Source organism: Thalassophryne amazonica, chromosome 22 (genome assembly GCF_902500255.1).
Source record: "Thalassophryne amazonica chromosome 22, fThaAma1.1, whole genome shotgun sequence".
Taxonomy (NCBI): Eukaryota; Metazoa; Chordata; class Actinopteri; order Batrachoidiformes; family Batrachoididae; genus Thalassophryne; species Thalassophryne amazonica.
Window position 1 is genome coordinate 10,243,945 of NC_047124.1, and position 26,311 is coordinate 10,270,255.

Consider the following 26,311-nt stretch of genomic DNA (forward strand, 5'->3'; position numbering starts at 1 on the left):
AGTGTTTTCTTTTGTATCTTAGAGCTGTGGGATGTGAATCATCCATCCACCAACAGTCCAGCAGGTGGCAGTGTTCAGCAGGTGACAGACTCCTGGGATACTGGATTAACAAATGTGCCCCTCTCCCAGATGCATAATAGTTTGTTTTCATTATATATTATTTTAAGTTGGGGATTAACAAGATGATAACATCTGTTGTTTCTGAATTCCCACATTAATAAACTGCAGGCGATTTATTTAAATTCGTTTAAACCACTGAGTATTTTTATGGGGCATGCTTGTAATAAACTGTATAAAATACATATTTTAAACTATTCAACTAATATGCAACATTTACATATCGAGTCAGGCAAGTAAAGTACACAACACTACAGAGAGCTGATAACAGCAACTACAATAAAATAAAATGCAATAAAAGGATATTTAGTTAGTGAAATAATTACAGAAAAATTTGTATAAAAATATTTTGTAATTAAATTTGTGCTTGTGTGTAATTTTTGAAAATGTTTTAATATTGTAATAAGACTGTGAGCATTAAAAACATGTTTATGAGTAAAGGATTTTCCAAATAAAATTAAAAAACCAAATATATTTTAGAAATTTGTTCGCCGTTAATAAAACAAATTACGTGTGAGTTAAAACATTTCATAGAAGAATGTTGATGCAATGACGTCATCAAACCCGGAAGTAGCATTAAAATTCATTAGCCTACAGAGCTAACTGCTTTTATATGCGCCCCCCCTGAAAGACATGGAGGCTTTGTGTTACTGAGAGTCTACAAGTAATAAGAAATACATTCTTCTGCAAAGGTGAGTATGTGTCAGAGTGACACTTTGGTGTCAAAATAAGATTTTAACTGGACTTACAGCTACTGTGGACACGCAGTGCTGAGTGGTTAGCTTGTGAAAATGATTAGCTCGGTTAGCTAATGGATAAAATCGTTTCGTTTAGCAGGAGACGGTGATAATAGTGTTCCAGAGATACAATGATGGGTTAATGGTTAAAAACATGCCGTCTGTGTTTTGGTTCGGTGTTGGCTGAGATCACGGTGCTAATCATCACCATCAAATTAACACATTTCACTGATTCAGTCCGTGTTAAAATTACGCTTTAACGTTGTTGTTGTCACATAATCAGGTTGAAGTTATGCATATCATGTTTCCTGACGACTGTCAGATTAATGTACAGACATTACGTGTAATTTGTACATGTTGAAGTTTTATTTTTTTAAATCTAAGATCATTAAAAATTTTTTAGCAAGTTAATGGAATTTATTAGGTCTGTCAGTGTTAAAAATCTACCACGGCGTTAAGAGAAAAAAAAAACTGACTTCGAGAATAAAGTCTTAAATTTATGAGAGAAAAAAAAATTGGAATATTATGAGAATAAACCTGTAATATCACGAAAATAAACTCGGATTTTTATGAGAAAAAACTCGGAATATTACGAGAATAAAATCGGAATATTATGAGAATAAACTTGTAATAATATGAAAATAAACTTGTAATTTTAAGACTAAAGTTGTAATGTTATGAGAAGAAACTTGGTGCATCTGCGTGTCGAAATATACAGACGCAGATATGAGATCTGTGGAGCACTTTGTGAAGTTGTACTTCAGAATAGGTTTTACAAATACATCATCTTTTGGCCCATCTGCACCACATTATCACTAGTATCAGAGCTTTGAAAAGAATATGCAAGAAAATGTGTCTGTTCTGGAGGTGGAACCACATGGAAGTGGAGGAAATCACCTCTTTTGTGGAGGAGGAGATGGCTGGTACTGGCAGTCTGCAGGGCTATCGCTGGATGCATCAGCGGGCTATTCAACTTTATTCTTGTAATATTACAAGTTTTTTTTCTCTTAATATTATGATGTTATTTTCGTAATATTACAAGTTATTTCCTCATAAAATTATGACTTTATTCTCGTAATATTACAAGTCTGTTCTTGTAAATTATCACTATTCTCAGAATATTACAAGTTTATTCCCTTAAAAATACAAGTTTATTCTCGCGTTTGTTACAAGTTTATTCTCATGCTCTTACAACTTTATTCTTCAAGTCTAAAAAAACAACAACAAAAAAACTCAGTGTGGCCCTAAAATGTCATAGTAAAAAACTACTTCATTCAGATGAAGTATATGTTTGAAGTAAAATTTCATTTCTGTCTCTGTGTTCACTGTTCTGTGATTTGAGGCAGTTATAAGATTAATACTTAAGGGTGATGGGGTGCCAGAAGTCCTTTTGCACACAGTTTCCCAACTGTGCTTTTATTTCACATATTAAGATGCAGGCATGGAATTTATGAACCTGTTATTGATGCAGTTGCTTTTTCTTCTGTTGTTGGTGCTTCACATCCCGCTTAGCAGTTTGCATGGTTTGAGTGTTTATCAGGTGATAAAATAGTTCGGCTTCAAAATGGAAACAATTTGTGCAAAAGATGATTTAATTCAGCTAGAAGGCTGTCAGTTGGGGTGAATGTTGAGCAGGATATTTGTTTTTATACTTTCTCTTTTTTTTTTCCAATTGTTGATGTGTGATGATTTGATACTAATTAATTTTTTTAGCTGGGGTGCAGCTCATTAATGTGCACAGAATACTGTCACTTTTTGGTCATCTGGCATTCTCTTGCTGAACACGATTTGTCACTGAAGTATTTTGAGAGTTGATGTAGTGAAACTGAGTCAGACAGCTTGGGCCGTTATGGCTCTTATTCTGCAGAGTCATCATGCTGGTGATGTACAAATTTTGAAGTAAATGCGCTACATTTTTCCATAATGTGGATTGTTGGAGGCGTTAGCTGCTTCGCTGTGTGAGTACATGATAGCTTGTTGTACCTGCTCGTGGTGATCATCTGCTGTGAATTTTCTCACTGTGGCTGCCAGGTTAGAACTGATCATGGAGTCGATGCTGAACAAGCTAAAAAGCACCGTCACCAAGGTGACTGCTGATGTCACCAGCGCCGTTATGGGCAACCCGGTGACGCGGGAATTTGAGGTTGGCCGACACATAGCTAGTGGGGGTCCAGGCATGTGCTGGAGGATCTACAATGGTACCAAAAAGTCCACCAAACAGGTAGGTTGTTAATACCCTTTCCTTGACCACACCAGCCCTTCTTATACACATCTGATTGTACAAATTTCAATTCGTTCTCGTCTGTAACCCTCCAGGAAGTGGCTGTGTTTGTGTTTGATAAGAAGATGATTGACAAGTATCAGAAATTTGAAAAGGACCAAATCATTGATTCACTGAAAAGAGGGGTGCAACAGCTGACCAGACTGCGCCACCCCCGTCTCCTGACTGTGCAGCACCCTCTGGAGGAATCACGGTGATTATTACACATATTCATTGATTCATTCTTCTACCGCTTAGTCCAGTTAAGGGTCGCGGGGGGCTGGAGCCTATCCCAGCAGCCATAGAGTGCGAGGCGGGGTACACCCAGGACAGGACGCCAGTCTGTCGCAGGTCCACAAACAGACAAACAAACACAGACACACACACACACACATACACCTACGGACAATTTTAAAGATTCCAATCCACCTAACCCGCATGTCTTTGGATGTGGGAGGAAACCGGAGCACCCGGAGGAAACCCACGCAAATACGGTGAGAACATGCAAACTCCACACAGAAAGGCCACGGGAATTGAACCCACGACCTTCTCGCTGTAAGGCAATAGCGCTAACCACTAATCCACAAGGGCAAATTGAACAAGTTACACTTCAAAGATGGTTTTCATATTTGATAAATCTGTCTGTGCATGTGGCCATAAAGCTGTCATGATCTGAAGACTGCATACTATACATTGACCACATAACTATTTACATCTTTCCTTGTCTGTTTAATTCTCTGTTAAAATGATCCTGCATTCTATTTTCAGGGACTGCCTGGCTTTCTGCACAGAGCCGGTGTTTGCCAGTCTGTCCAATGTGCTGGGTCAGTGGGACAACCTGCCCAGCCCAGTTCCTAATGACATCAAGGAATACAAACTGTACGATGTGGAGACCAAATACGGCTTATTGCAGGTGGGGTTTGTTGCAGTGTCTTAACCTTGACATGGTTTTTCACACAGGATGGGGATTTGATTCAGAAGAAGTATCTAACACACAGTTATCTCTGTCAGAAATTTGATCCCCAATATTTCAACAGTGTTTTCTGCACCCAGGTGTCCAGCATGGAGTCACATGCTGTTTCTTCTCAAATCTGTAAAACCTGCCCAGTTGACAGTTTTTTCCTGTCAACGTGGCTTTGACAGATTGCCATTGTAGTTAATGTTTTACTCGGTATATTTACTACTCACCATATTTACTTTCCCCTTTCTGTCACATTGTATGTGCTCATCACAAAAACAAATGGACAAGCCTGCAGTATTTACCACAGGTCCTATATATTGCTGCCTGTGTATAGTTTGAGGATCAGATCATATTTAAATCATCCTGTCAGCGATTCCAAACTGTAGCTGCATCTAAATTTAAACCGATGAGCTCACCACTCACGTCCGCCTGACTCTCTTGACATCCTTATTCTTCTGTGTTTTCAGATCTCAGAGGGCTTGTCGTTTCTCCACAGTGGGGTGAAAATGGTTCACGGCAACCTTTGTCTAGAAAACATTATAGTCAACAAGAGCGGCTCCTGGAAGATCATGGGCTTCGACTTCAGCATCTCTTCCACCAACCCCTCAGATGCTGAGGTGAGTTTCTCAAGCTTATAAATGGTTAAATTTGGGTTATGTTCATGTCTTTTTGGGGGTGAGGGGAGCTGATGACAGTCCTACTGAAGATGGTAACATTTGTTTACAGTCTAATAAGGGGGTTAACTCCAACCTTTCTACTTTACAGATTGTGTAGAAAAGATACATTTTATAATTTTTGTTGTTGTGATGGCTGACTGGTTATGCTGGTTGGTTAAGAGTGAACATGCCATGTTTTCTCGTGTAATCTCTCCCCTTCTTTCAGCCAAAATACACATGTAAAGAATGGGATCCCAACCTTCCTCCACTCTGCCTCCCGAACCCTGAATACCTGGCGCCGGAGTATATCCTGTCCGTCAGCTGTGACTCCGCCTCTGACATGTACTCACTGGGCGTGGTCATGCACGCTGTCTTCAATGAGGGCAAGCCTGTTTTCCAAGTCAACAAGCATGATATTTTTAAGAGCTTCAGCAGACAATTGGACCAGGTGGGTGGAGGTGTGCCCAGTGAACGAGCATGCAGAATAACTGAGTCAACTAGCTAATTTTTCAATCACACTGCAAAAACTGCCCTTCCCAAAATAAGACAAATAATCCCAAATCTAGCCAAATTGTTCTGTATTAAGCAAAAAAAATCTGCCAATGGGGTAAGAAAATTTTGCTTGGTTAGAATTCTCAAAACGAGCAAACATTTTCCAAAAATAAGCCTTTTTATGTAAAAAAAAAAAAATGCTTGACAAGATTATTTTTTTATTTAGACAAAAAATAAGTCAAATTTTCTTTAAACAAGTCTTTTTTACTTTCTTAGATATCAGTTTTTGCAGTGCAATGGGAAAGTAGAAATAATTTAGACAACTTGGAAGATACTTTTTGAAATGTAACGTGTACTTTGGACAAATTCAAAAATGCCAAACAGTGGGAAGGGCGGGGTTATACAGGAAACACTTTGTCCAACTGTCTCACCATGAGTCTTGTTAACGTGATGCCTCCTAAACCTGTTGATGGTTTTCACTGACTCTTCACACATTGGTGGTGCGCCATATGAAGATCTATATGAGGGACAATAATTCCAAAGGGACATCTCCAAATAAATAATAATATAAACTTAATGTCGCAATCACAGTTCAGTCCTGACAGGAGATCATAGCTGTAGTAGAGCCAAGAAGTTTAATGGAGCTTTCTTGTGTGACTGGTTAGACATTTTTCTTATTCTCCTCTTTCATATTTTGCAGCTTACCAACATAAGTCCAGCCCTGCTCACCAAGATCCCAGAGGAGGTGCGGGAACATGTCAAGATGCTGCTTAGCGTCACGCCCACTGTTAGGCCCGACGCAGACCAGATGACCAAGGTTCCAGTTTGTCTTTTGGACACGTGTGCAGTCATCTGTTGCAGATATCTATATAGTTAAAGTAATTTTCTCTGTGACTGTTTGCAATCCAGATTCCATTTTTTGATGATGTGGGTGCAGTGACCCTACAGTACTTTGACTCGCTCTTCCAGAGGGACAATCTTCAGAAATCCCAGTTTTACAAAGGCTTGCCTAAAGTGTTGCCTAAATTACCCAAGGTATTTTAATCTGTTTATTACGTATGATCTGCATGAAGAAGTGTCTTTGAACTTGTGTTCTTTCTCGCAGAGAGTGGTCGTGTTCCGCATCCTGCCCGCGTTGACATCAGAGTTCGTCAACCCAGACATGGTTCCGTTTGTTCTGCCCAACGTGCTGTTGATCGCAGAGGAGTGCACCAAGGAGGAATACATTCGACTCATTCTGCCGGAACTCACGCCTGTTTTTAAGCAGCAGGAGCCGATACAGGTAGACAGAGACATGTCAACTTCTTATGCTCTCCACTCAGGTTGCAACAGCCAGTCACAGATTAGCCTTTCTGTCCATCATTTACCTGTATTTTGGCATGCTTGGTGCCAGAAAGTTATGTTGGATCCAAAAGGACCCAAAAAGGCTAGGACCAAAAGTTATATTGGATCGGTTCCCACTGACCAATAGTGTTAGAGCTTACTGCCAACAGCTGGCCAATCAGAGCGCGGCATACGAAGGTCAGGAACTAGCTGACAGACGCTGGTTGAAAAAATGGCAACAAACATGTCAACAACAGCAGAAAATCGTCTGCCAGCGAGGTTTGCTGAGTTCACAGAGGAGGAATTGGTGGAAATATTGAACTCCAAGGATCCCAAAAACACTAAGAAGGTAGACAAGCACGCTATTGATGTTTTAGAAGCATTCATATGCTGTGCACAACAAAATTAATTGATCTAATTTACTTGACTCTTTGTTGTTTGCTTAATTTGGGAGGGGGTGGAGAACATAACAAGCGTAGCCGCCTCGTCCAATATAACTTTTCTTCATCTAATATTTCTCTATGTTGGACGACTTGCCATCCATTATTTGTATAATATCCTCCGAGATTAAAGTTCTTCAACACTACGACAGATTTGTGATGGATAGTAATAATGATAATAGTAATAGTTCAAGTACCTCGGGGTCTTGCTCATGAGTGAGGGTTTTGAGATTGGCCGGAGAATGGGCGCAGCAGGGACGGTGTTGCATGCGCTCTACTGTACTGTTGTGATGAAAAGGCAGCTGAGCCTTATTTCCTTTTGGTTTTTGTGGGATTTTGATATTTCACATTGAGGTAAAAGTTGAGTGTCACACTTAAAGCAGCGTGCTCTGTGTCTCTTGTGTTTTTCTTTTCATGCTTCTTCAGGCTAGCAATATGGTAAGTGGTCTTTGCTCAGAATCTGCATCTGTGCGCATTGTTTTCTGTAAAAGCTTCACTAAGGCCAGCTGATATATTTTTAGTTTAACACCTTAGCAGAAAAAAGGCCAGCATTCTTTAGTGTTTGACTTTTTTTCTGTTCTGGAATCTTGTACTGTGCAGATCCTGCTGATCTTCCTTCAGAAGATGGATCTGCTGCTGACCAAGACACCATCAGAAGACATAAAGAACAGCGTGCTGCCGATGGTCTATCGCGCTCTGGAAGCCCCGTCTGTGCAGATCCAGGTACTGAAAGCAAAATGACTTCTGAGATAAACCTTCCAATTGCTCGGAAACTTGATCTTGGCAAATATGATGAACCACATGCTTTTTGAAACATTAGATTTTGTTGCTATGGACACAGCTGTTATGCAATGAAAGCAGTTTTACATTTTCAGAACAGTGCTCTGCTCATGTCGTGTGTTTTCTTTCGGGCACAGTGAAAGCGGATGTTGTACTTTTTGCCAACAGGAACTCTGCCTGAATATCATCCCAACTTTTGCCAACCTGATTGATTACCCGTCCATGAAGAACGCCCTCATTCCTCGAATTAAATCAGCCTGCTTACAGACCTCCTCCCTAGCTGTGAGTCTCCAGTCGTTTACTGATCACCGCATGTCTTTCTTCCTCGTTTGTCTTTGCCTTCTAGTATTTGTGCAGTTATCACAGATTTAGGTGGTTCTGTTTTTTTGGACAAGCATACATGAAGACTTCGTTTTTAAATCCTAGGTTGCATTCAGATAAGCCACCAGACAAAATTGGGTGGTGGGAAATGTCCTTCTGCGCCAATCAGGTGGCATCGCACAGGAAATAGAGATGACATGATGGGAAGTCTGGCTGGAGTGTATTGTTCAGCATGTGTCTGTACAAGTCTTTCTGTCCTGATATATCAGGGAGTACAGGGTCAATCATGATGGTTTTCTTTTGAAAATTCAGAACCCCAAAGGTATTATGTCGCATTGCTCTAAGATGACCTTTTTCACGAGGAAGCTAAGTTTGAGTGTACTTTACAATGAAGTTCTTCTAGTTGGGAATAGCTTCCTTTTTATCCCTTCGGTATGAAATACGGGGGGATATAGCGATCAGCATGTCCAGCCATCTGTTTTCGCTCATTTGCGTGATATCTCAAGAACCAGTTGACCAATTTCATTCATATTTAGCATAAGGGTGTACTTGGGTGAGCCTCCTGAAGCTTTGTATTTTTGAGCAGTGTTGTCACAGTAACTCTGAAAAGTTACTTTAAACAGTTACATTTTACAGTTACTTCATCAGCAGCTGTGGACATCTTGTCAGCAGCTGCTGAATATAACGAAGTAATTAGTAATCTAACTTGGTTATTTTTAAGATTGAGTAATCAGCAAAGTATTAGTTACAATGTTTTTATTGATTTTCAATAGAAATTTAACAACACACGTCGGTACACACCACACTAATTGCACAGTGGAATGCATCCTGCTGCCTACACGCACACCCAAAAACAAAATAGAAAAAAAAATCACACGCAACCGTCTTTCTTACAAATAAATATAAGCCATCATTGCCTTAGGAATTCCATCAAGGGTGTCCAGACCACTTCAAATTCTTGTGCATTGCCCCTAATTACATAGGTTAGCTTTTCTAATGCAACACACCTTGCCATCTCTCTAATCCAGGACTGTGCAGATGATACTTCAGTCTCTCTCCAAGACAGAGCCACCATCCTCCTGGCCTGCAGGAGGCCAAAGTTAATCAAGATCTTACACTTGGAATTAGAGTAAAAGTTATTAGGATATATCCCCAAAATACAAAGTTTTGCTGAGCATGGAACGTGAACACCTGTGATTTTACTTAGTGTATGGACAACCATACTAGTTACCTTATTAGTTACAAGTTGTCAGCAGCTCTTAATAAAGTAACTGCATAAAGCTGCGAAGTAACCGTATAAAGTAACTTTTCGAAGTAACTGTAGCAACACTGTTTCTGAGTTGTGGGAATCAGGGGGAGGATATATCATCTCCTGATGACTTTTGTTCAACTTTGCCATCAGTCATTTGTAATGGCCAAATAGTGTGTCCTGTTGGGTTGTCCCATGTGACTTAAAGGTGCTATGTTGGAGGAATTACCTTTCGGGCTAGTACGTGTACAGCGGTACAGTGACATGGTGTCAGTACTTTTGGGAACATCTGCACTATGTACAGATGTTGATGCCAATGACGCTGTGGGAAAACTGATCCTGCTTATTGTGATTTTCTGTGCAGGTGCGGGTGAACTCTTTGGTGTGTCTGGGGAAGATCCTGGAATATCTGGACAAGTGGTTTGTCATTGATGAGATCCTTCCTTTCCTACAGCAGATCCCCTCTAGAGAGCCCGCAGTACTCATGGGCATTCTGGGTAATGAAACCAGTGAAGGTTTTTCCACCTTGTTTGAGGAGTGGATGTTTGATGATTCTCGCTCTATGTTTTAGGGATCTATAAGTGCACCTTCAGCCATAAGAAGCTGGGAATCCCTAAAGAAAACCTCGCCACCAAGAGTCTGCCTCACCTCATCTCTCTTTGTATAGACAACAACCTCAACCTCAACCAGGTTTGACAATATACACAACCAACCATGCACACTGCAAATCTGGCAACTGCACACTTTTGTCTCTTAATTCTGCTACATTTTTTTGGTTTGGGACTTGAGCACTGGTTCCAAATGTTTCTGTCAGACCACTGGAATGTTATGCTTCAGATGTTATCAGTGCCAGCATGTACTTCTGAGCTTTGTTCACTTCTCCATCGCGACACATCTTAGACATTTCCACATTTCTGCTGAAATGCTGCCAAGTCAAGTTTATCTGATGGGTTTCAGTTTAACTCCTTTATGGTGGTCATCCGAGACATGCTGAGCCGCATGGAGATTGAACACAAGACGAAGTTGGAGCAGCTGCACGTCATGCAGGAGCAACACAGGTGTCAAAAAACACAGAAACTAACAGTCACAGTTGTAACCGTGAGGGCAGTTGGGTATCATGAAGATACAAACAGACGGACTAATGGTCAGTTGATATTTGCACTGTTTGGAATTTTTTCACTGTTTTCTTCTCTTTTAGGACCATAACCATCTCTAGCCAAGGGAACCAATCTGAGGAGGCCAAGAGCCAGCCGAGCTCTGGCACCCAGGTGAGAGCTTCATCTCACAGCAACCGGCAAACTGTGGAAGAAGACTTTGCTCCGGGTTTAATGGTCCAGTCACTGTCCTGAAGTGATTCTCTCTGGTTTGCATTCAGATTGACGATATCTTTGGCGGCAGCAGCGCCAGCACGAAAGAGAATGGATCTTCAACAGCAGCCCCACAGCCGAATAGAGTACGGAAGCAGTTTGGTTTTTGTAGTTTGTCTTTCATTGTGTCACCTTTTTTTCCCTCTCTCATCGTTTCGCTCTGATTAGATGTCCCTGACTCTGGAGGAGAAACAGCGATTGGCCAAGGAGCAGGAGCAAGCAGCCAAACTGAGGAACCAGCAGCCGTTGGCACCGCAGACGATCAAACCGGCCCCCACCTACTCCTCACAGGTGACATACTGATATCTGCACGAACCCACCTTCACACACATTATTGGTTTGTGATGGCAGAGCTGACCGCATTTTCTGTTTCAGACAAAGGATCTGACCGGTAGTCTTCTCAACAACACGACATCTTTAAACAGCCTGTCTTTGGCCAACATACCACGCCCGGCGTTGGTTCAGGGCAACACCTTCTCTGCATTCCCCTCCGCCAGTCCTGTGGGCACCGCAGTCTCCAACGGCTTTAACCCCAACATGGGTTTCCAGGCAGGAGGCATGGGCGTGCGGCCCACACCTCCCGGGCTTTACAGCGGCATGGCTGCCACCACCAGCACCCAAAGCTTTGGCGCCCTCACCCAGAATCAAGTGCAGACAAATAGAACCCCCAACATGTCAGCCTTGGACAACCTGTTTACACCCAGCAAGCCCAAAGTCACCCTCAAGGAAATGACTGCACCTGGAGCCAACACCCCATGGCTCAGTCAGTTCGGTTCAGCTCAGAATACTCAGACTCAGCTTCAGGGTGGACCAGTAGGTATGGGGGGTGTGTCTAGTGGGTTTGGAATGCAAGCCAACCCTTTTTTCAGCCCGCAGAACTTTTCTCAAGGTGCGGCTGTCCCGGGCATGAACCAAAGTGTTCTTAACCAGAGTACGTCCGTTAACAACGATCTGAAAGACTTATTTGGGTAAAAGTAAAATGGTAGGTTGAGGGTATTCTTTTGGTGACTGTGGACTGAGAAACTTGAAGTTCTTGCAGTGAAAGTTACCGACTGAATGTGAAGATCTAAAATCCAACAAAGGATGTTGCTGTCTATTTTTGATTCTGATTCCGACTCACTAGCTCTTAGGTGGCCGCTGGACCTCAGCAAACTAACCTACACCTGAAGTCTGTTTCTAGTTGAGTCAAAAGACAGGACTTCTTACTGTGCTGTGTTCTTATCAATGCCAGGAGTTTCCTACTGTTTTCTACTTGAAATATGAGGGAGCGCAAATGTCAGGGGTAAATTTATTCACAAAGCGTTTGTTCTTTCTAAGAATGTGAGTAAAGGTGCGTCAGATTTACTTTCTTAAAAATTGTTAATCTGCTGTGTTGCCGTCACTCTAGCGGAGCTTTTGTACCTTTTATTGCTTTGACACACTGTTTTAGAACCTTCATGCTGAAAACCTGTTGTTCCTGGCAGGAGGGAGCTTGAAGTGTAGCACCGATGAGCCTAGAGGGATGGGAAAAATCAGCAGCCGTGCACTGAGTTCAAACGGGGCAAACGGGGTCGCTTGTATGCCGCCTGTCTCCATGGTAACCGTTTCTGTGCAGTCAGTAACCTACATTTTGTGAAGTCATTGGCATTGAGTCTAGTCATCATTTTCTCTCTGTGGTCATGTTGCTTTCCTCCTGAGCTGGTTCTACACCAAAACGATTTAGTATTTGGTCACTAAGGAGGTTTGTTACGTGGGGAAAATAGGCTAAGTGACACCCGATGTAGAGTTTTCCGATTAGGGACTTGGCACTACCTATGTGTAACGCAGGATGGGCTTGGGGTTTGCAACTTCTATAGCTTGCCATTTAAGGTTGGGTCAACTTGTACCGGTTTTGGACATAACTGTATGAATTTACCTCACTTGTGCTGAACTCTATCAAATAGCTTACAGATGTGTCCCCTTGAGTTACATGAGTGGGGGCAAGTCGTTATTTGGAGAAAATGGCACCAAACTCAGCCCCATGTGAGAGCTGCTTTACCACTAATTGTGGAAATTGGCGGAGTTGCTGCTCAGCCAGAATCATAGAAAAACTCATCATGGTGTGAGTTGCTTGTAGATTTTTTTTTTTTTCTCCTTTCAAATCTGATGTGCTATGATCGATTTAATGGTTATTAAAAAGGGATTCATAGTTACATCCTCAACGTGCTTAAAAGATTCCAGCCTCTTCCAGACTTGAGCGATTTACACATTTCCTGAGCAACTTTCACTATCACTACTCTGATACTTCGACTCATCCGAAAAGGGAAAAAATGTGCTGGATCATCTATTTGTATAAATGCGACATGAGTCACTGATGATTGTGGAGCAGCTGCATTTCATCAGGTGAAGATGAGTGAAGAACAGCGTGCACGCTACTCTGGCTAACGTGCCTTACACGGGTACATGCTTAAAAGTAGACAGCTGGCACTACCCTGTCACTCATAGTATTAAAATTTTTCCTCTTAAATCGGTTGCTTGAGTAGTCATGTATGCATCTCAAATCGTCTTTCTGAAGCTGCTTTATCATTCGTTACTAAAGAATATGTTTCTAACGATGATTCCGCCGACCAGTAAAGATGGTTTTAAGGCCTAAAAATGTCATTCCTGCTCGATGGTTTGCATCGGATAAAGATTTGTGGCTGTGTGCTTATTTCAGCACCGTTCAGCTGTTGGAAGACCCGTGCTGGTGCCACGTTATGAAGTATACATTGACTTTTCTTTTCTCTTCTTTATTTTTTAATGTTCTTGTGATGATGGATCAGAGGCCTTAGGAGTCATGTGCAATAATACGAAGTGTATCAACTCCCTAGATGTACGCTAACTACATACTGTTGACATTTAAAAAAAAAAGTTTACATCTAAATGTCGAATCATGAACAAAATTACACAGATTAAGGTTTTAGATGCCCTCGAATCATAGTGATTTTGTTTAATTATCATGCTGAAGTCCAAGATCTGATATTGGCTTTTTAATGTTTTATTTATTAATGCCACCTTTCCTGTGGCATTGTCATAATTTCTGCTTTTTTTTTTCCATCTTACTAATCTGTATCTGGCTAATCTATATTTACAGTATGTGGATATCATGTATCCTGGCAGAACCCCAAAGCATACAACTAAAGCTTATTCTTCTACAGTGTCTTTGTATAATACTGCAGTCGTGTGTGTGGTTCCCATATTTTCTGTGTTTCTAAGTTTCTGAGGTGACTGAATGAAAATCTGTACATATAAAGGAAACATGCACATTCTCAAAGCGCAGTCATTGTTTGTTTTAGGGGTTTTAAAACAGTTTTCTGCATATAGAAAAGAAAGATGGTCAAGATGCTGTATTAAGTTTATTTTGATTGACTGAACTAAACTGCTGGATATTTCCACAATAAATTAATGGAACAAAACCACTGACAGGTGTGATATAAATAACTTTTTTATTGTGGTATAATAAATCTTTCCATCAGGTCAAGATCCTTTCATGCTTTTTCTTCATTTAACTTAAAAAAAAAAAGTAATTCTTAGCAGTAGGTACAACAAACATTTAGAAATCATCAACTGTTCTGAAAGGACACGAAAGCTGGTTTGGGAAAATTAGCGAGCAATAGCAACTTTTAAATTTAACATTAACATGTCGCTACCACAAAGTAACAGGTTTTTACATAAAAAGGATAATTAAGAAGCCCTTTATGGGCCTCACAGTATTTTTAAGCACCTTAAAATGTGTTTTTACAAATATGTATTTTGTTGTGCAGATTTTTCACAAAAACTGTCAAGAAAAAAAAAAAAACCTGTTGGTGCATCTCCAGCTCCTTCACTGAAAAATGCAGCCCACCTTTATTATGATTGGCCTGTTCAAAATCATACTGAGTAGTGATTGGTCTGTTCAATATGTGATGTAGAAAATTTAGGAAGGCTTCAGTGAAGTACAAAGAAATCTTACCCTTCAGAAACAAGTATGACCGTGACAAACTGAGCAGTTTGTCCCCCCCAAAAAAGGAAAAAAATATTGCTGCAGATATAACAAAATTTAAACGTTTTAGAACACAAAGACGTGCTCTGGATTATCCAATGAGATCATCCACAGTTGGCAGCATTTGAGAAACATTTCTGACACATTCCAAACACACGGTCCCAGGACAGAAGGCTGTGATGGAGGAGACTTTCCTCAATCAGATGGTTCTAAGCCTCCAGACGCGTCACTGACTGACTCTTTGCACGGATCTCACAGTGTTTGTGGTCACATTCCTCTGGGTCATGGCTGTGAAAGAGAAACAGCAAAGAAAAAAAAAAGTCATGCATTCTTTAAAAAACCAAACTGTAGTCGTGAGTTTTCAGGTCACCTGAGAAGTCAAGCTCATATCTGAAGTACTTGGTGGTGAACATCATGGTGCCGTACGGGTTCCGCTGGTACTCAAGCTCGATGTCCTGACTAGAAACGCTGCATTGGCTGTTTCCCTGCAGGAAGATAGAATTATGGTCAGAATTTAAAGGGGTCATATTGTCTAATTTTTAAACATTCTACACTAAAATACAATTGAGGTGGTTATATCTGAAAAGTTCTCAGATGTCTCCCAGTGCTGTCTCATTGTGTTGAAGTTCTCCTGGTGTAAAATGTAGACCTGAATCATCTTGTTTTCGATGTCTGTGACATATGTCACACTTATATGAGCTGCTCTTTGTGACAAACCCACATCACTAATGTTTGGTTACAATCTGCGTGAGCAGCAACTGAAATTTTCCAGGCAGATCCAGAAAATAACAGGTCAGGTGTGGTGGCATCCATCACACCACAGCACTGCCTTCTATCCTGGATGGCAACAACCCAGGCATAAAACTGGTCCATCTCCACCACTAGTATCTGCATGATGAAGAGTGGGCTTCCCTTTGGCCTGCTCTAGTCACTGGGTCAACAATGAGGCACCTACGTGCTGGATCATGGCCAGAGAAACATACTGCATGGCCAAAATGCCGTAGCTGATGTTCCCTCACAATGCATGTCTGCCTAAGTAACTCTTTGTTTGGCAAAGTAATTCTGGCGATAACCAAGGATCATTTGAAGCAACCTCATACCAAAGAGATCCAGTCATCGCATTGGGTCACTTAGTTGGCATCCAAGTCTCAAAATCATACAGTAGGACAGGACACGCCACCTTCCTAAAGACTTAGACCTTCATTCTCCTGCAAAGGTATTGCCATTGCAAAACACTCCGTCCACTGACCTCATGGCTTCATAAGCTCTTCTGAGATGTTTCTCAACCTCAAAGGCTGAGAACACAGAGACATAAATGTGAATGTCTCTACAACTTCAACACTTTTGCCGCATACAGATCCACCTGCTGATGATGGTGTCCAAGAAGGCATTGAAAGCCTGGATTTTACTCGAAGGTGGTGTCAAGCTCTTTCACAATAAAACAGATTTTTGCTCAGCAGGGATGTTAAACAAGTTGGTGTTTTGTGAGGAATTGGGCTTGAAATGTCCTGATATGTAATTCAAGGATCACTCTGCTTTAGTGGAGGTATGATCTTCTAGCTCTTCAATGCCCAGTGATGTTAATGTTTTTTGAACTACTGGAAGTCTTACTTTGGAAAAATCTCTCCACATTCCATTGTCATCACTGTACTGCCACTGTACTTCACCTCTGCAGAATAAAAGAAATCACATTTAGAATTTATAGTTGTGCTTTTTGGGTTTTTAGGTACCGGTATTTCCTAAACATTGTGTGCATTGCAAACCTGTGGGTTTGACTCATACCATCCACCATCCTTCTCACTTCTCTTCTTGTCCCGATTTGATTATTGACTTGGACCATTCCTGTCATAAAGCAACACTGAACATGCTTTAGTGATCAAAACCCTAGAGCAGAAGGTAAAGTCTGTGTTTGTGTGTGCCACCTGAAAAATCCAGTGTGTACGAGAATCTCTTAATGTTGAAGTGAAGCTGGCCGGTGGGGTTTAGCTGGTACTGTTGCTCAATAGTGGAACTGTCAAAGGAGCACACCTAAACACACAGGGATCGGCACTTTATAGACAGCCACACCTTCTACAATAACAACAGCTGGGGAGAATACCTGAGTGTTTAGGATGTCCAAATCCAAGTCCGGTAAACCTCAAGTCTAATTCCAGTTGGAAACAAGACAGGTAGCTTGCACCCTATGCAAATGTCCCAATGACCGACCGACAGACAGACAGACAGACAGACAGACATCCATCCATCCCTTTATGATCAGTGCCAAGGTGGTTGGTTGATTTGTCTACTTGTCACCTGGAATACTCAACCATACATCAACCTGTGTTATTTTCAGATTTATCAAATATTGTTAAAAATCTCAAATCTTCATTTTGTCCCTCAGACTGTATCCCCCCACGACTCTTTAAAGAGGTCTGCGGAACTATCGGCCCTGATGTTGTTGTTTTGGTCAACAGCAGCCTTATGTCAGGAAAAGTTCCTGCATTTTGTAAGCAGGCTGCAGTTGAGCCTCTTTTAAAGAAAGCGAGTCTTGATAACTCTGTTATCTCTAATTATAGGCCCATATCTAAGCTTCCTTTTATTTCAAAGATTTTGGAAAAAGCTGTTCTTGTACAACTACAAGAGTTTTTAGAAACGAATAACATTTTAGACAGTTTTCAGTCAGGTTATAAATTATTTCACGGCACGGAGTCTGCACTTTTAAAGGTTTTTAATGACCTGTTTTTAATCACTGATTCTGGTGATTCCGCCATTCTGGTGCTTTCAGACTTGACTGCTGCCTTCGACACAGTTGACCATGCAACTCTTTTATCTCTTCTTGAGAACTGTGTGGGTGTCAGGGGGACAGCCTTGGACTGGTTCCATTCTTACCTTACAGGCCGTTCATTTACTGTCAGGCTGGGGGAGTCCACCTCGTCTTCTGTTCCTCTGAACTGTGGAGTCCCCCAGGGTTCTATTCTTGGGCCTATTCTCTTCACCCTATACCTTCTCCCATTAGGTCAGGTGTTTAGAAAACATGGCATATCTTATCATCTTTATGCAGATGATACTCAAATTTATTTGCCTATTAAGAAGAACTCTAGCAGCCCCCTGACACCCTTGCTTGTGTGCCTGGAAGACGTCAGGGCTTGGTTGGCTCAAAAATTTCTTAGCTTAAATGAGAAAAAAACCGAGGTGATGGTGTTTGGGCCCAGTGTTGGTTCCACAGTTCGATTAGACCTGGGCCCTCTCAGTCAACACATGAAGCCCACAGCCACCAACCTTGGCGTCATTATGGACTCTGATCTTAAACTGGACAGGCAGGTCAAGGCGGTTGTTAAATCCAGCTTTTATCAGCTTCGTCTTTTAACCAAAATTAAATCAATTTTATCCTTTTCTGACTTGGAGCGCGTCATGCATGCTTTTATTTCTTCACGCCTGGACTACTGCAATTCACTTTTTTATGGAATTAATCAAAATACACTTCACAGATTGCAGTTAGTCCAGAATGCTGCTGCACGCCTCTTAACTGGGAGCAAAAAACATGAACATATTACACCTATTCTTGCGTCTTTGCACTGGCTCCCTGTTAATTTTAGAATTGATTTTAAAATTTTATTATTTGTTTTTAAAGTTTTAAATGGACTGGCCCCACAATATATTGTAGACCTCCTCCAAATTTACTCCCCAGCACGTGCTCTGAGGTCTGAGGGCCAGCTCCAGCTTGTGGTGCCTAGGACGAGACTTAAGACCAGGGGGGACAGGGCCTTCTCTGTGGCTGGGCCCAGACTCTGGAACGCTCTGCCTCTCCACGTTCGAACAGCCCCCACAATGGAGTGTTTTAAGTCTCGTCTGAAGACCCACTTTTATTCTCTGGCTTTTAGCTCTGCATGAGTTGTATGGTCCTCTGTTGTCTTTGGCCTAGTGTTTTATTTATTTATTGTTTTATTGTTTTTATGTTTATTTATTTATTAGTATCTGAGTGGGTTTATTGTTTTGTATAGTTGTATAATCATTTTTATGTGCAGCACTTTGGAAACTGTTCTGTTGTTTAAATGTGCTATATAAATAAAGTGGATTGGATTGGATTGGAAGTGGAACCATAGACTCAATTCCATAAAAGTTGTTGGTGGTGTGTGTATCAGCGAATCAAGAACCAAGAAAGAACCCAGTCAGTTTTTTGTGTGTCCAGATCCAGAGGGGCACATCTTTGAATTAATATAATTTGTGTAATCAAGGGACATATATTTGTGGCTCCAGTTGGCTTCAAACACTACATAGTAAAAACACCAGTGTAAAACTAACACTGACAGTGTTAAATTAAATCACACTGCCAGTGTACATATGGTCCTACTTTGGCCAAAGTGGGACCATATGTTCAATGTCAGTGTTCATTTAACACTAGTGATTTTACTGTGTAGACCCCTCTCTCTCTCTCTCTCAAGACCAAAGGAGAATCCCCCTTAGCCAAGTTAGTAAGAACACCTTTTAAATCTGGACTTCACTTTCTTACATATCTCCCCACCATTTTTTGACCTCAACCCAGAACATTCTCCTGTGACTATTGGGTCAACTGCTACATCCTGCCAACAACGCCAATTGTCACTGAGCGACAGCAAACTTCTTGCTCTTGCACTACTAGGTCAGCCAAAGGGGAATGGCCCTTAGCCAAGTTAGTAGGAAGAACACGTGCAAAAACAACCTTACAGGTGGGGCGTGAGAGAAATACATACGCTATTATAGTAAAATTTAGCCCACTGACAGACATTGGAGGGCTTATTGGTTTCACCTGTGTGACTGTTGATAATATACATATCTCAAGAATCAATGGATGGATATATACACAACTTTACATATGGGTTACCATCCACCCAAGGGTGACACCATTAACACTTGACATTTCAGGGTCAAAACTCAAGGTCAATGTGCAAGAGCAAAATTTTTGGCCCAATGTAAATCAACAGGGAGGAAATCAAATTCATGAGGTGATGGATCCGTAGTTCAAACAGAAATAGGAACTCATATATGGGCTTGCAAATTATGCTGTTGGATTTGACCTTCTTTAACCTATGGTGGCAGGTTTTGCTTTCTAGAGCTGGGATAATCAATCCTGATCCTGGAGATCACCTGCCCTGCATGATTCGCAGCTTTCCCGCCTTGATCCAGTGCTAATTAACTGAATTACGTGTGCTCAGCCAATCCACAGTCAGACTTGACTAATCAGGTGTGGTTGCAGCAGGTAGAAACAGAAACCATGCAGGGCAGATGAGCTCCAGATCATCGAGACATCTTATTTATCCACTTTTGTCGACATTGTAAAATTGGGATCATTTTCCACATTTTTTGCAAGACTTTCCAGTGATAATGCATGCACCCCAATTTAAAAACGTATATATGTAGCTTTAATGTCTTTCAACACAAGAAGTTTGATCTCAATGGTGGTTCTAGTGGGTAATTTGTAGGTTTAGAAGTCAAGCTTTCGGTTTAAGTGGCCTTTGGGTCCATCAAAAAAAATCTTCTACGAGTACCTGAAACTGTTGGATACGTTACTCACGTGTGCTTGGTACTCCGTCCACACGTTGTTGTCTCCCATGAACTCCCACCTGCAGCATCCACCAGTGAGCTGGGAGGAGGAGGACGGGGTGGTGCCCAAAGGAAGACTGAAGGGCGAATGAAGACTGCAAAGAAACTATCATCAAAGTGGCGAACTACAGCTGGATTTCAAGAGGGAGGACTAGACATCGCATTTAGTTTTGTATGTAGTGTGTATACAGTTAATTTGCTTAATACAATGCAGCTCTCAGGCATCAATGCTGAGTAATACTGTAGAATCTCTTCATACTCATTAACATAGGGTGACCATATTTTGATTACTGAAAACCGGGACACTCGACCAGGCAATGAAATACTCAAATGATACTCATTTGGCAGCGGCTACTAATCTGTGGAACCGGAACAGTTGGCAGAACCTGACTGATAATACAATTGCCGGAATGATTGACAGAACAGCATTGTTGATAACCAATCTCAAGATAATGCCCCCTGTCATATTCAAAGCACAAATTTATCTCTTTTCTGTAGAAATTAGCACTAATTGACGGAATAGCAGATCACCATATTGTAAAATTTACCCTCACTAACACTAGATGGCACCACACAAGCTCCCGTTCTGCCATTCCGTCGCTGTTCTGTCAAGAGTTTGGGGCTTCTAATGCTGACCTATAGCTTTATATAGTGGCTAAATGACTTGAGTATTTTAATGATGAGATCTGATCATCTCATCAATACTTGCTTTGGGTGTCATATAAGCAAAAACAACCCATTCTGCCAATTACCATTTGTTCAGTTCCATTCTACCTATAGTTCCGGCGATTAGTAGCTCCCCGACTGCCAGTCAATTTAATGAAAAACAATGAAAACCAGGACATTGTCATCACTTTCTAAACAAACCCAAGACGGCCAGGACCGGACGTGAAAACAGGACATGTCCTGGGAAAAGAGGACGTTTGGTCACCCTACATTAACATATTCCAACATGTGCTCCAAACAACCCTAAAATCAAATGTAATCAGTTGACTTATTCCCTTGGGTACCGATGATGGAAGTATTAAGTGTCTATATGTACTGTACGGTGTATCAAGTGCAGAGATGTCAAACCGGTTCCAGAAAGGGCCGAGACGGTGCAGGTTTTTTGTGCACCACCCACTCCACCAGGTGATTTCACTGATTAACATCACTTTGAGCAGGTGGAATCAGTTAATCAGTGAAATCACCTAGTGATTTGGGTGGAAAACCTGCACCCTCTTGGCCCTTTCTGGAACCGGTTTGAGACCTCTGAAAGTGTTTTACTATGTATTTTTGGTGTTACCATGTTGTCAGTAACAAGTGTCTACCATGCATTCTTAATGAGTTGTGTGTACAAACACACACACGCACTTACAAAATTAAAGTCTCACCTGTGATCAGAGAATTTTGGCCGCCGCCGTACATCCCTGCACATGCCTGTGGTACAGTTTGTTTGGGTCATGGCTGCCAAATAAACACTTCCATTTAGCCCGACTGACATAAAGTAGCTGAAACACAAAACCCGTTTGCCGCGACACCTACTGGAGAAGTTGAGCACGTAGGTTGTGGAGCTGATGAAGAAGCTGAAGGTTCCCTGAGGATCTATAGAGAACTGATGTTCGATGTCTTTACTGTTGGCCGAGGAGACCAACATGCTGGAGCCCTGAAGGACACATGGAGATGACAAGCGTTAAAGAGGATCCTTAGAGGAATCTGTGAAGAAAAGAATCGTCTCCTCACCTGAGAACCATATTCACACCACAGCAGGTCATCTCGGAAGTACCAGCAGATGTCCTCCGCCTGTTCCTCAGGGAGCAAACTTAGCCTTTGTACTGTTAGAGTGTTGTTTGGAATCTGCAAGGTGTCAAAATCTATGAAGATCTTCCTGTGAAGACACAAGAATGTACAATTCAGACTGTACAACTCCTCTCTCGGGGGGGGGGGGGGGGGGGGGGGGGGGGGGGAGGAAAGAGGAGTAACAGGAAGACAGAGGTTGGGAATGAGAATGAGAGGAACAGTAGTAGCTAATAAACCAGTATTGATGAGTATGTCTGATATTTATATTGTGTATTTATATTTGCAAAGTGTTTTTTTCCCACTTTTGATACTCTGTGTGCTTTTTACCCTGTGTGCTGCTATACAATGCTGCTGGAACCTTATTTTCCCAGAGGAAGTCTTCCCAAGGGATCAGTAAAGTTCTATCTAATCTAATCATTTTTCAGTTTGATTGATTATATATTGGCTGTTTGATCAGGACGTATCTATTGGAAATACTTGATCTAGACTCGGTACTCAACTCTTCATACCTTGGAGTAACTTTCTGGATGCTGAGTTACAAGTTCATGCAGTCTCTAGGGTTACCATCCATCCCTTAAAATACAGAATTGTCCTTTATTTGACAATTCATTGTTGCGTCTCATATTGAATCAATATGGGATGGAAATTATTCCGTATTTTAGTAAATGTCCCACAGACACTCATCAACGCTGAACAACGCACAAAGTAAAACACAGGAAATATTATGGGCTGCCAATGTCATCTCTGTACCTCGTGTCCGGTCCTGTAGCGAGGAAAATCCACCACGTCCAAAGAAGCAAAAATGTTTGCAAATGTACAAACATGAGTGGGAAGAGTCGAACCCCTGGCTTGACAGCTTTAGTGTCAATAGGTACAAGGCAAATTGTCGGCAAACAAGTATTTTTATTTTTTATTTCCACTTAAAGTAAAAATGGCCTCACTTTAACGATTAAAATTATTGGTCTGTTTTCCTTAATATTTATGTTTATTATTGCACACTTCAGTGACTGCACAGTTTATCATTATCCGTTTCGTGTTTATAAAGTACTTAAAGCTTTAACTGTGAGTAAATATTTTTATCAAAATTAAATATACCACTTATTGACTGGTGGTAGTGGCCCCGAGGAGCCATGGTCGGCATCCTTTATTTTCATTTCTGAAAAGTGGCAACCCTAGCAGTCTCTCTAGACTTGTGTAAAGCTGTGCAAAGCAACATAGAGAGCTAACATACTTTAGTGTAACATATAGCCTACCATAAATATAAAAACAATTTTAACATGCTCTCCTTAATACTAGGACCAGGACTAGTGGACCCTAGGACTAGACCTAGGACTAGTGGACTCTAGGACTAGACCTAGGACAAGTCGATTCTAGGACTAATGGACCCTAGGACTAGACCTAGAACTAGTGGACTCTAGGACTAGACCTAGGACTAGTGGACTCTAGGACTAGTGGGAAGTTCCCATAATTCACAATGGCCACCGGCCATTACCATGTGACATCAGCGGGAAGGACTGATAAAACGTGAGAGTAGTTACCCATAGTTGCTGGTGTTGATGGTGATTCCTTTGGCTCCAGGCTGACAGTAGTGGCTCTCGATCACATGGTCATTGTCAATTCTGTACCACTGACGTCCATCTGACAGCTGCCACTCGTAATGTTTAAAGTTGACTGTTAAAAAAAAAAGAAAAGAAATAAGGATGTCAGCGTGTATCTGCTGCACTCATGTTGGCGTCTCCAGCCCAGTGATGGCTCCAGAGATTTTTTTTTCTGCAGGTGCTATGGGGGCATTTGGAGCTTGGCATTTTTATGAGGGTGCTATGGGTTCATGTGTCACGACAGCTCTCTGCTACACCTCTGCCACATTCCTGGGCATGTGTACACATAGCCACATTCTGATCTGCGACAGTCACTAATGACATACAGAATAACCAAAATCACACACAAACCTAGGCTATTGTTCAATACAAATATCCACAGACCTACACATGTAGTTTATAGCCTCAGGGAAAAAATGCCACTAGCAGGCAGAGAGAAAATCGTTCACCTACCATTGATGTCTTCATAACAGTACAATACGCCTGTTGTTGTGGTTAATAGCAAAAAGCATCAATGATTTGGTTGCTGTCCAGAGGCTGTGTTCTCTGAGGGGTAATTGCCAAGAGTGACACTGGGTCACTGATTGGTCTGTGCCTTCTGCTGTTCCTCAGGTAGTTCTTTAGGCGACACAGACTTCACTTCTTTCCAATTCCACTCATGGATATTTGGGCAGCAAAAACCTAACCATTTCAGCAACTTGAAAATACACTCACTGCAGTATGATGTCATCACTGATGCTGAAAAACTCTTCCATGCCTTTACCTCCTCTAGGCTTGACTACTGTAACTCCCTGCTCTTTGGGATCTCTGGAAAAAACCTTCAAAGGCTCCAATACATTCAAAACTGTGCAGCTAGAACTCTGATGAGTGTACATAAACAGGAACACATTACACCTATACTCCATAACCTTCACTGGCTACCCATCACCTACAGAATCCATTTTAAGATTGCTCTCATCACCCACCAATGCATCCATGGCAATGCCCCCACATACCTCAAAGACCACCTCACTCCCCACACATCCTCCCATTCCCTCCGTTCATACAACACTAATCTTCTCTGTCTCCCTCGCACCAAGCTTCACACCATGGGAGACAGGGCCTTCTGTTCAGCTGCCCCTCATATTTGGAACTCCCTGACCACCAGAGGGCTCCACAAACCGTGGAAGCTTTTAAAAAAGCCTTGAGACATACCTGTTTAGACTGCCCTCAATAATTTGAATTTTATTATTTTATTTTGGTTTTATCTTAAGATTTTCTGTTTTTATTCTCTTATTTATCCTTGTTTTTTTCCTGTAGCATTTTGAGATTTTTATTAATGAAAGGTGCATTATAAATCAAACTTCTAACTTATTATTACGATCATGTTGATGTCACTGATGAATGTTTATTTTATTTTATGAGTGAAATATGTATCTAATCACATAAATATGAAAATGCCAGTGGAAAACTGAAAGGATGATGTCATCGCCCTGCCTCTGTAACATGTTGTTAACAGTGCTGGCGTCCTCAAGCTCAGTTTGAGAAACTCACCCAGAGCAGAACAGAAAGACGCTGAGGGGCTTCTTTAAAAACTCTTTAAAAACTTAAAAAAAAAAAACCCTCCCCCCTTAACAAGTAACTTCCATCATAACGAATTAACGCATTTCCAGACGTCATCTTCCAAAACAAGGGTGTCATGTGGAGAACAGCTTTCATCTGTGATGATGAATTCTGGGAACAGGTCAGATTAAAAGACTTTATTTAATCCGTGAGCCGGCTTCTAAAGTTTTAGCTTTCGTCGCTAAATTGATTCGCTCCACGTCTTCTTCTCCATTTTTTGTAGAAGCGTTATAGCGCTACATACAGGTCTGGCATGTGTACTACAGCATTTTCAGAATGGAACGCTTTGAAAATGACAAAGAAAAAGATTGTATAGCAGAAGTTCAGTTTTAGTGTAGACAAGGCCTTAAAACATGGGATGAAATTAAATTAAAATAATAAATGTGGGGTTGCTATGGGGGTGCTATGACTAATCCAGGGGGAGCTCCAGCGCCCCCTAGAGCCCCGCACGCTCCAGCCCTCAGCCAGAACGCTTCAATCGGGCTTCCACAGATGTGAATTAAAAACGCTTGTGAAAGGTTAAAGGTCATGAAGCACAAACCTGAAGCCATGTGCCGTTCGATCCAACGCCTCGTCACATCAATAAAAATGTCAGAGTGCCACAAGAACGCTTTTCTCAACAACTTCAAAAATCAAACCAAAAGAGATTCAATTGAAAAACTGTCGATCAGTATGAAAAGAGAATTTAAAAAACAAGCATTTTCCAAGAAAACGTCCCTGAGGTCGCTCGACTTGCTCTGACACTGAACTACGCTTTTGCTGTTTTTAAATAAGTTTCTTTCACTTTCCGTTTTCAGACACAGCAGGTTCTGAGTTGAACAGACAGTTGCCCAACACAGATTTATTTTTAGATATTTTAATCACATGTTCATAAATAATAAAATATGTTTGAAAAAAAAATTCGCATTTAATCCAGTTAGGACATTTTATTTTTATGACTTCACTCTTATTTTGACATACACCGTTGTCTTTCCTGCACACTTCCTGTTTTATTTTGGTGATCACATTCACCTTGTGTAGTTTTTAGCGTCTTCTTGTGTGTGCGCGTGCGTGTCCAGCTATTTCCAGTAATCCCAGTTTGTTCCACCAAT

At 41.4% G+C, this 26,311-nt stretch overlaps 2 protein-coding genes across 4 annotated transcripts; one reads left to right on the top strand and one right to left on the bottom strand.

Annotated features, from left to right (window-relative positions):
• Positions 1-677: 677 nt before the first annotated feature.
• scyl2 (SCY1 like pseudokinase 2) lies at positions 678-13,966 on the top strand. Of its 3 annotated transcripts, none has more exons than XM_034163306.1 (19): positions 678-809; positions 2,886-3,075; positions 3,171-3,328; positions 3,883-4,027; positions 4,543-4,692; positions 4,958-5,179; positions 5,924-6,040; positions 6,133-6,258; positions 6,329-6,505; positions 7,413-7,424; positions 7,587-7,709; positions 7,935-8,048; positions 9,701-9,833; positions 9,908-10,026; positions 10,294-10,394; positions 10,535-10,604; positions 10,712-10,789; positions 10,872-10,994; positions 11,079-13,966. In XM_034163306.1, the coding sequence occupies exons 2-19, from the start codon at positions 2,899-2,901 to the stop codon at positions 11,673-11,675; spliced, it is 2,742 nt and encodes a 913-aa protein (XP_034019197.1). In that variant the 5' UTR covers positions 678-809; positions 2,886-2,898; the 3' UTR covers positions 11,676-13,966. The 3 variants fall into 3 exon arrangements, with proteins under 3 accessions (XP_034019197.1, XP_034019198.1, XP_034019199.1); XM_034163307.1 differs by having other exon boundaries at positions 2,891-3,075; XM_034163308.1 differs by lacking the exon at positions 7,413-7,424.
• si:ch211-244b2.3 (uncharacterized protein LOC557230 homolog) lies at positions 13,454-25,971 on the bottom strand. Its single transcript, XM_034163309.1, has 11 exons — positions 25,762-25,971; positions 23,559-23,691; positions 21,964-22,108; positions 21,766-21,886; positions 21,615-21,687; positions 20,213-20,336; positions 16,605-16,710; positions 16,446-16,524; positions 16,294-16,351; positions 15,053-15,167; positions 13,454-14,970 (listed from the first exon to the last, which is right to left on the bottom strand). Exons 1-11 carry the CDS (start codon positions 25,769-25,771, stop codon positions 14,909-14,911), a joined length of 1,026 nt encoding a protein of 341 aa, XP_034019200.1. The 5' UTR covers positions 25,772-25,971; the 3' UTR covers positions 13,454-14,908.
• Between the last annotated feature and the right edge of the window lie 340 nt (positions 25,972-26,311).

Bases quoted from the DNA above. Each gene is read 5' to 3' on its own strand.
- scyl2 (XM_034163306.1), top strand. From the start codon at position 2,899: ATGGAGTCGATGCTGAACAAGCTAAAAAGCACCGTCACCAAGGTGACT. The intron at 5,180-5,923 runs GTGGGTGGAGGT...CATATTTTGCAG, and splicing joins TCAGCAGACAATTGGACCAG to CTTACCAACATAAGTCCAGC. The intron at 10,995-11,078 runs GTGACATACTGA...TTTCTGTTTCAG, and splicing joins CCCCCACCTACTCCTCACAG to ACAAAGGATCTGACCGGTAG.
- si:ch211-244b2.3 (XM_034163309.1), bottom strand. The intron at 21,887-21,963 runs GTGAGGAGACGA...TGTGTCCTTCAG, and splicing joins GGTGTGAATATGGTTCTCAG to GGCTCCAGCATGTTGGTCTC. The intron at 21,688-21,765 runs GTAGGTGTCGCG...TTTATTTGGCAG, and splicing joins CTACGTGCTCAACTTCTCCA to CCATGACCCAAACAAACTGT.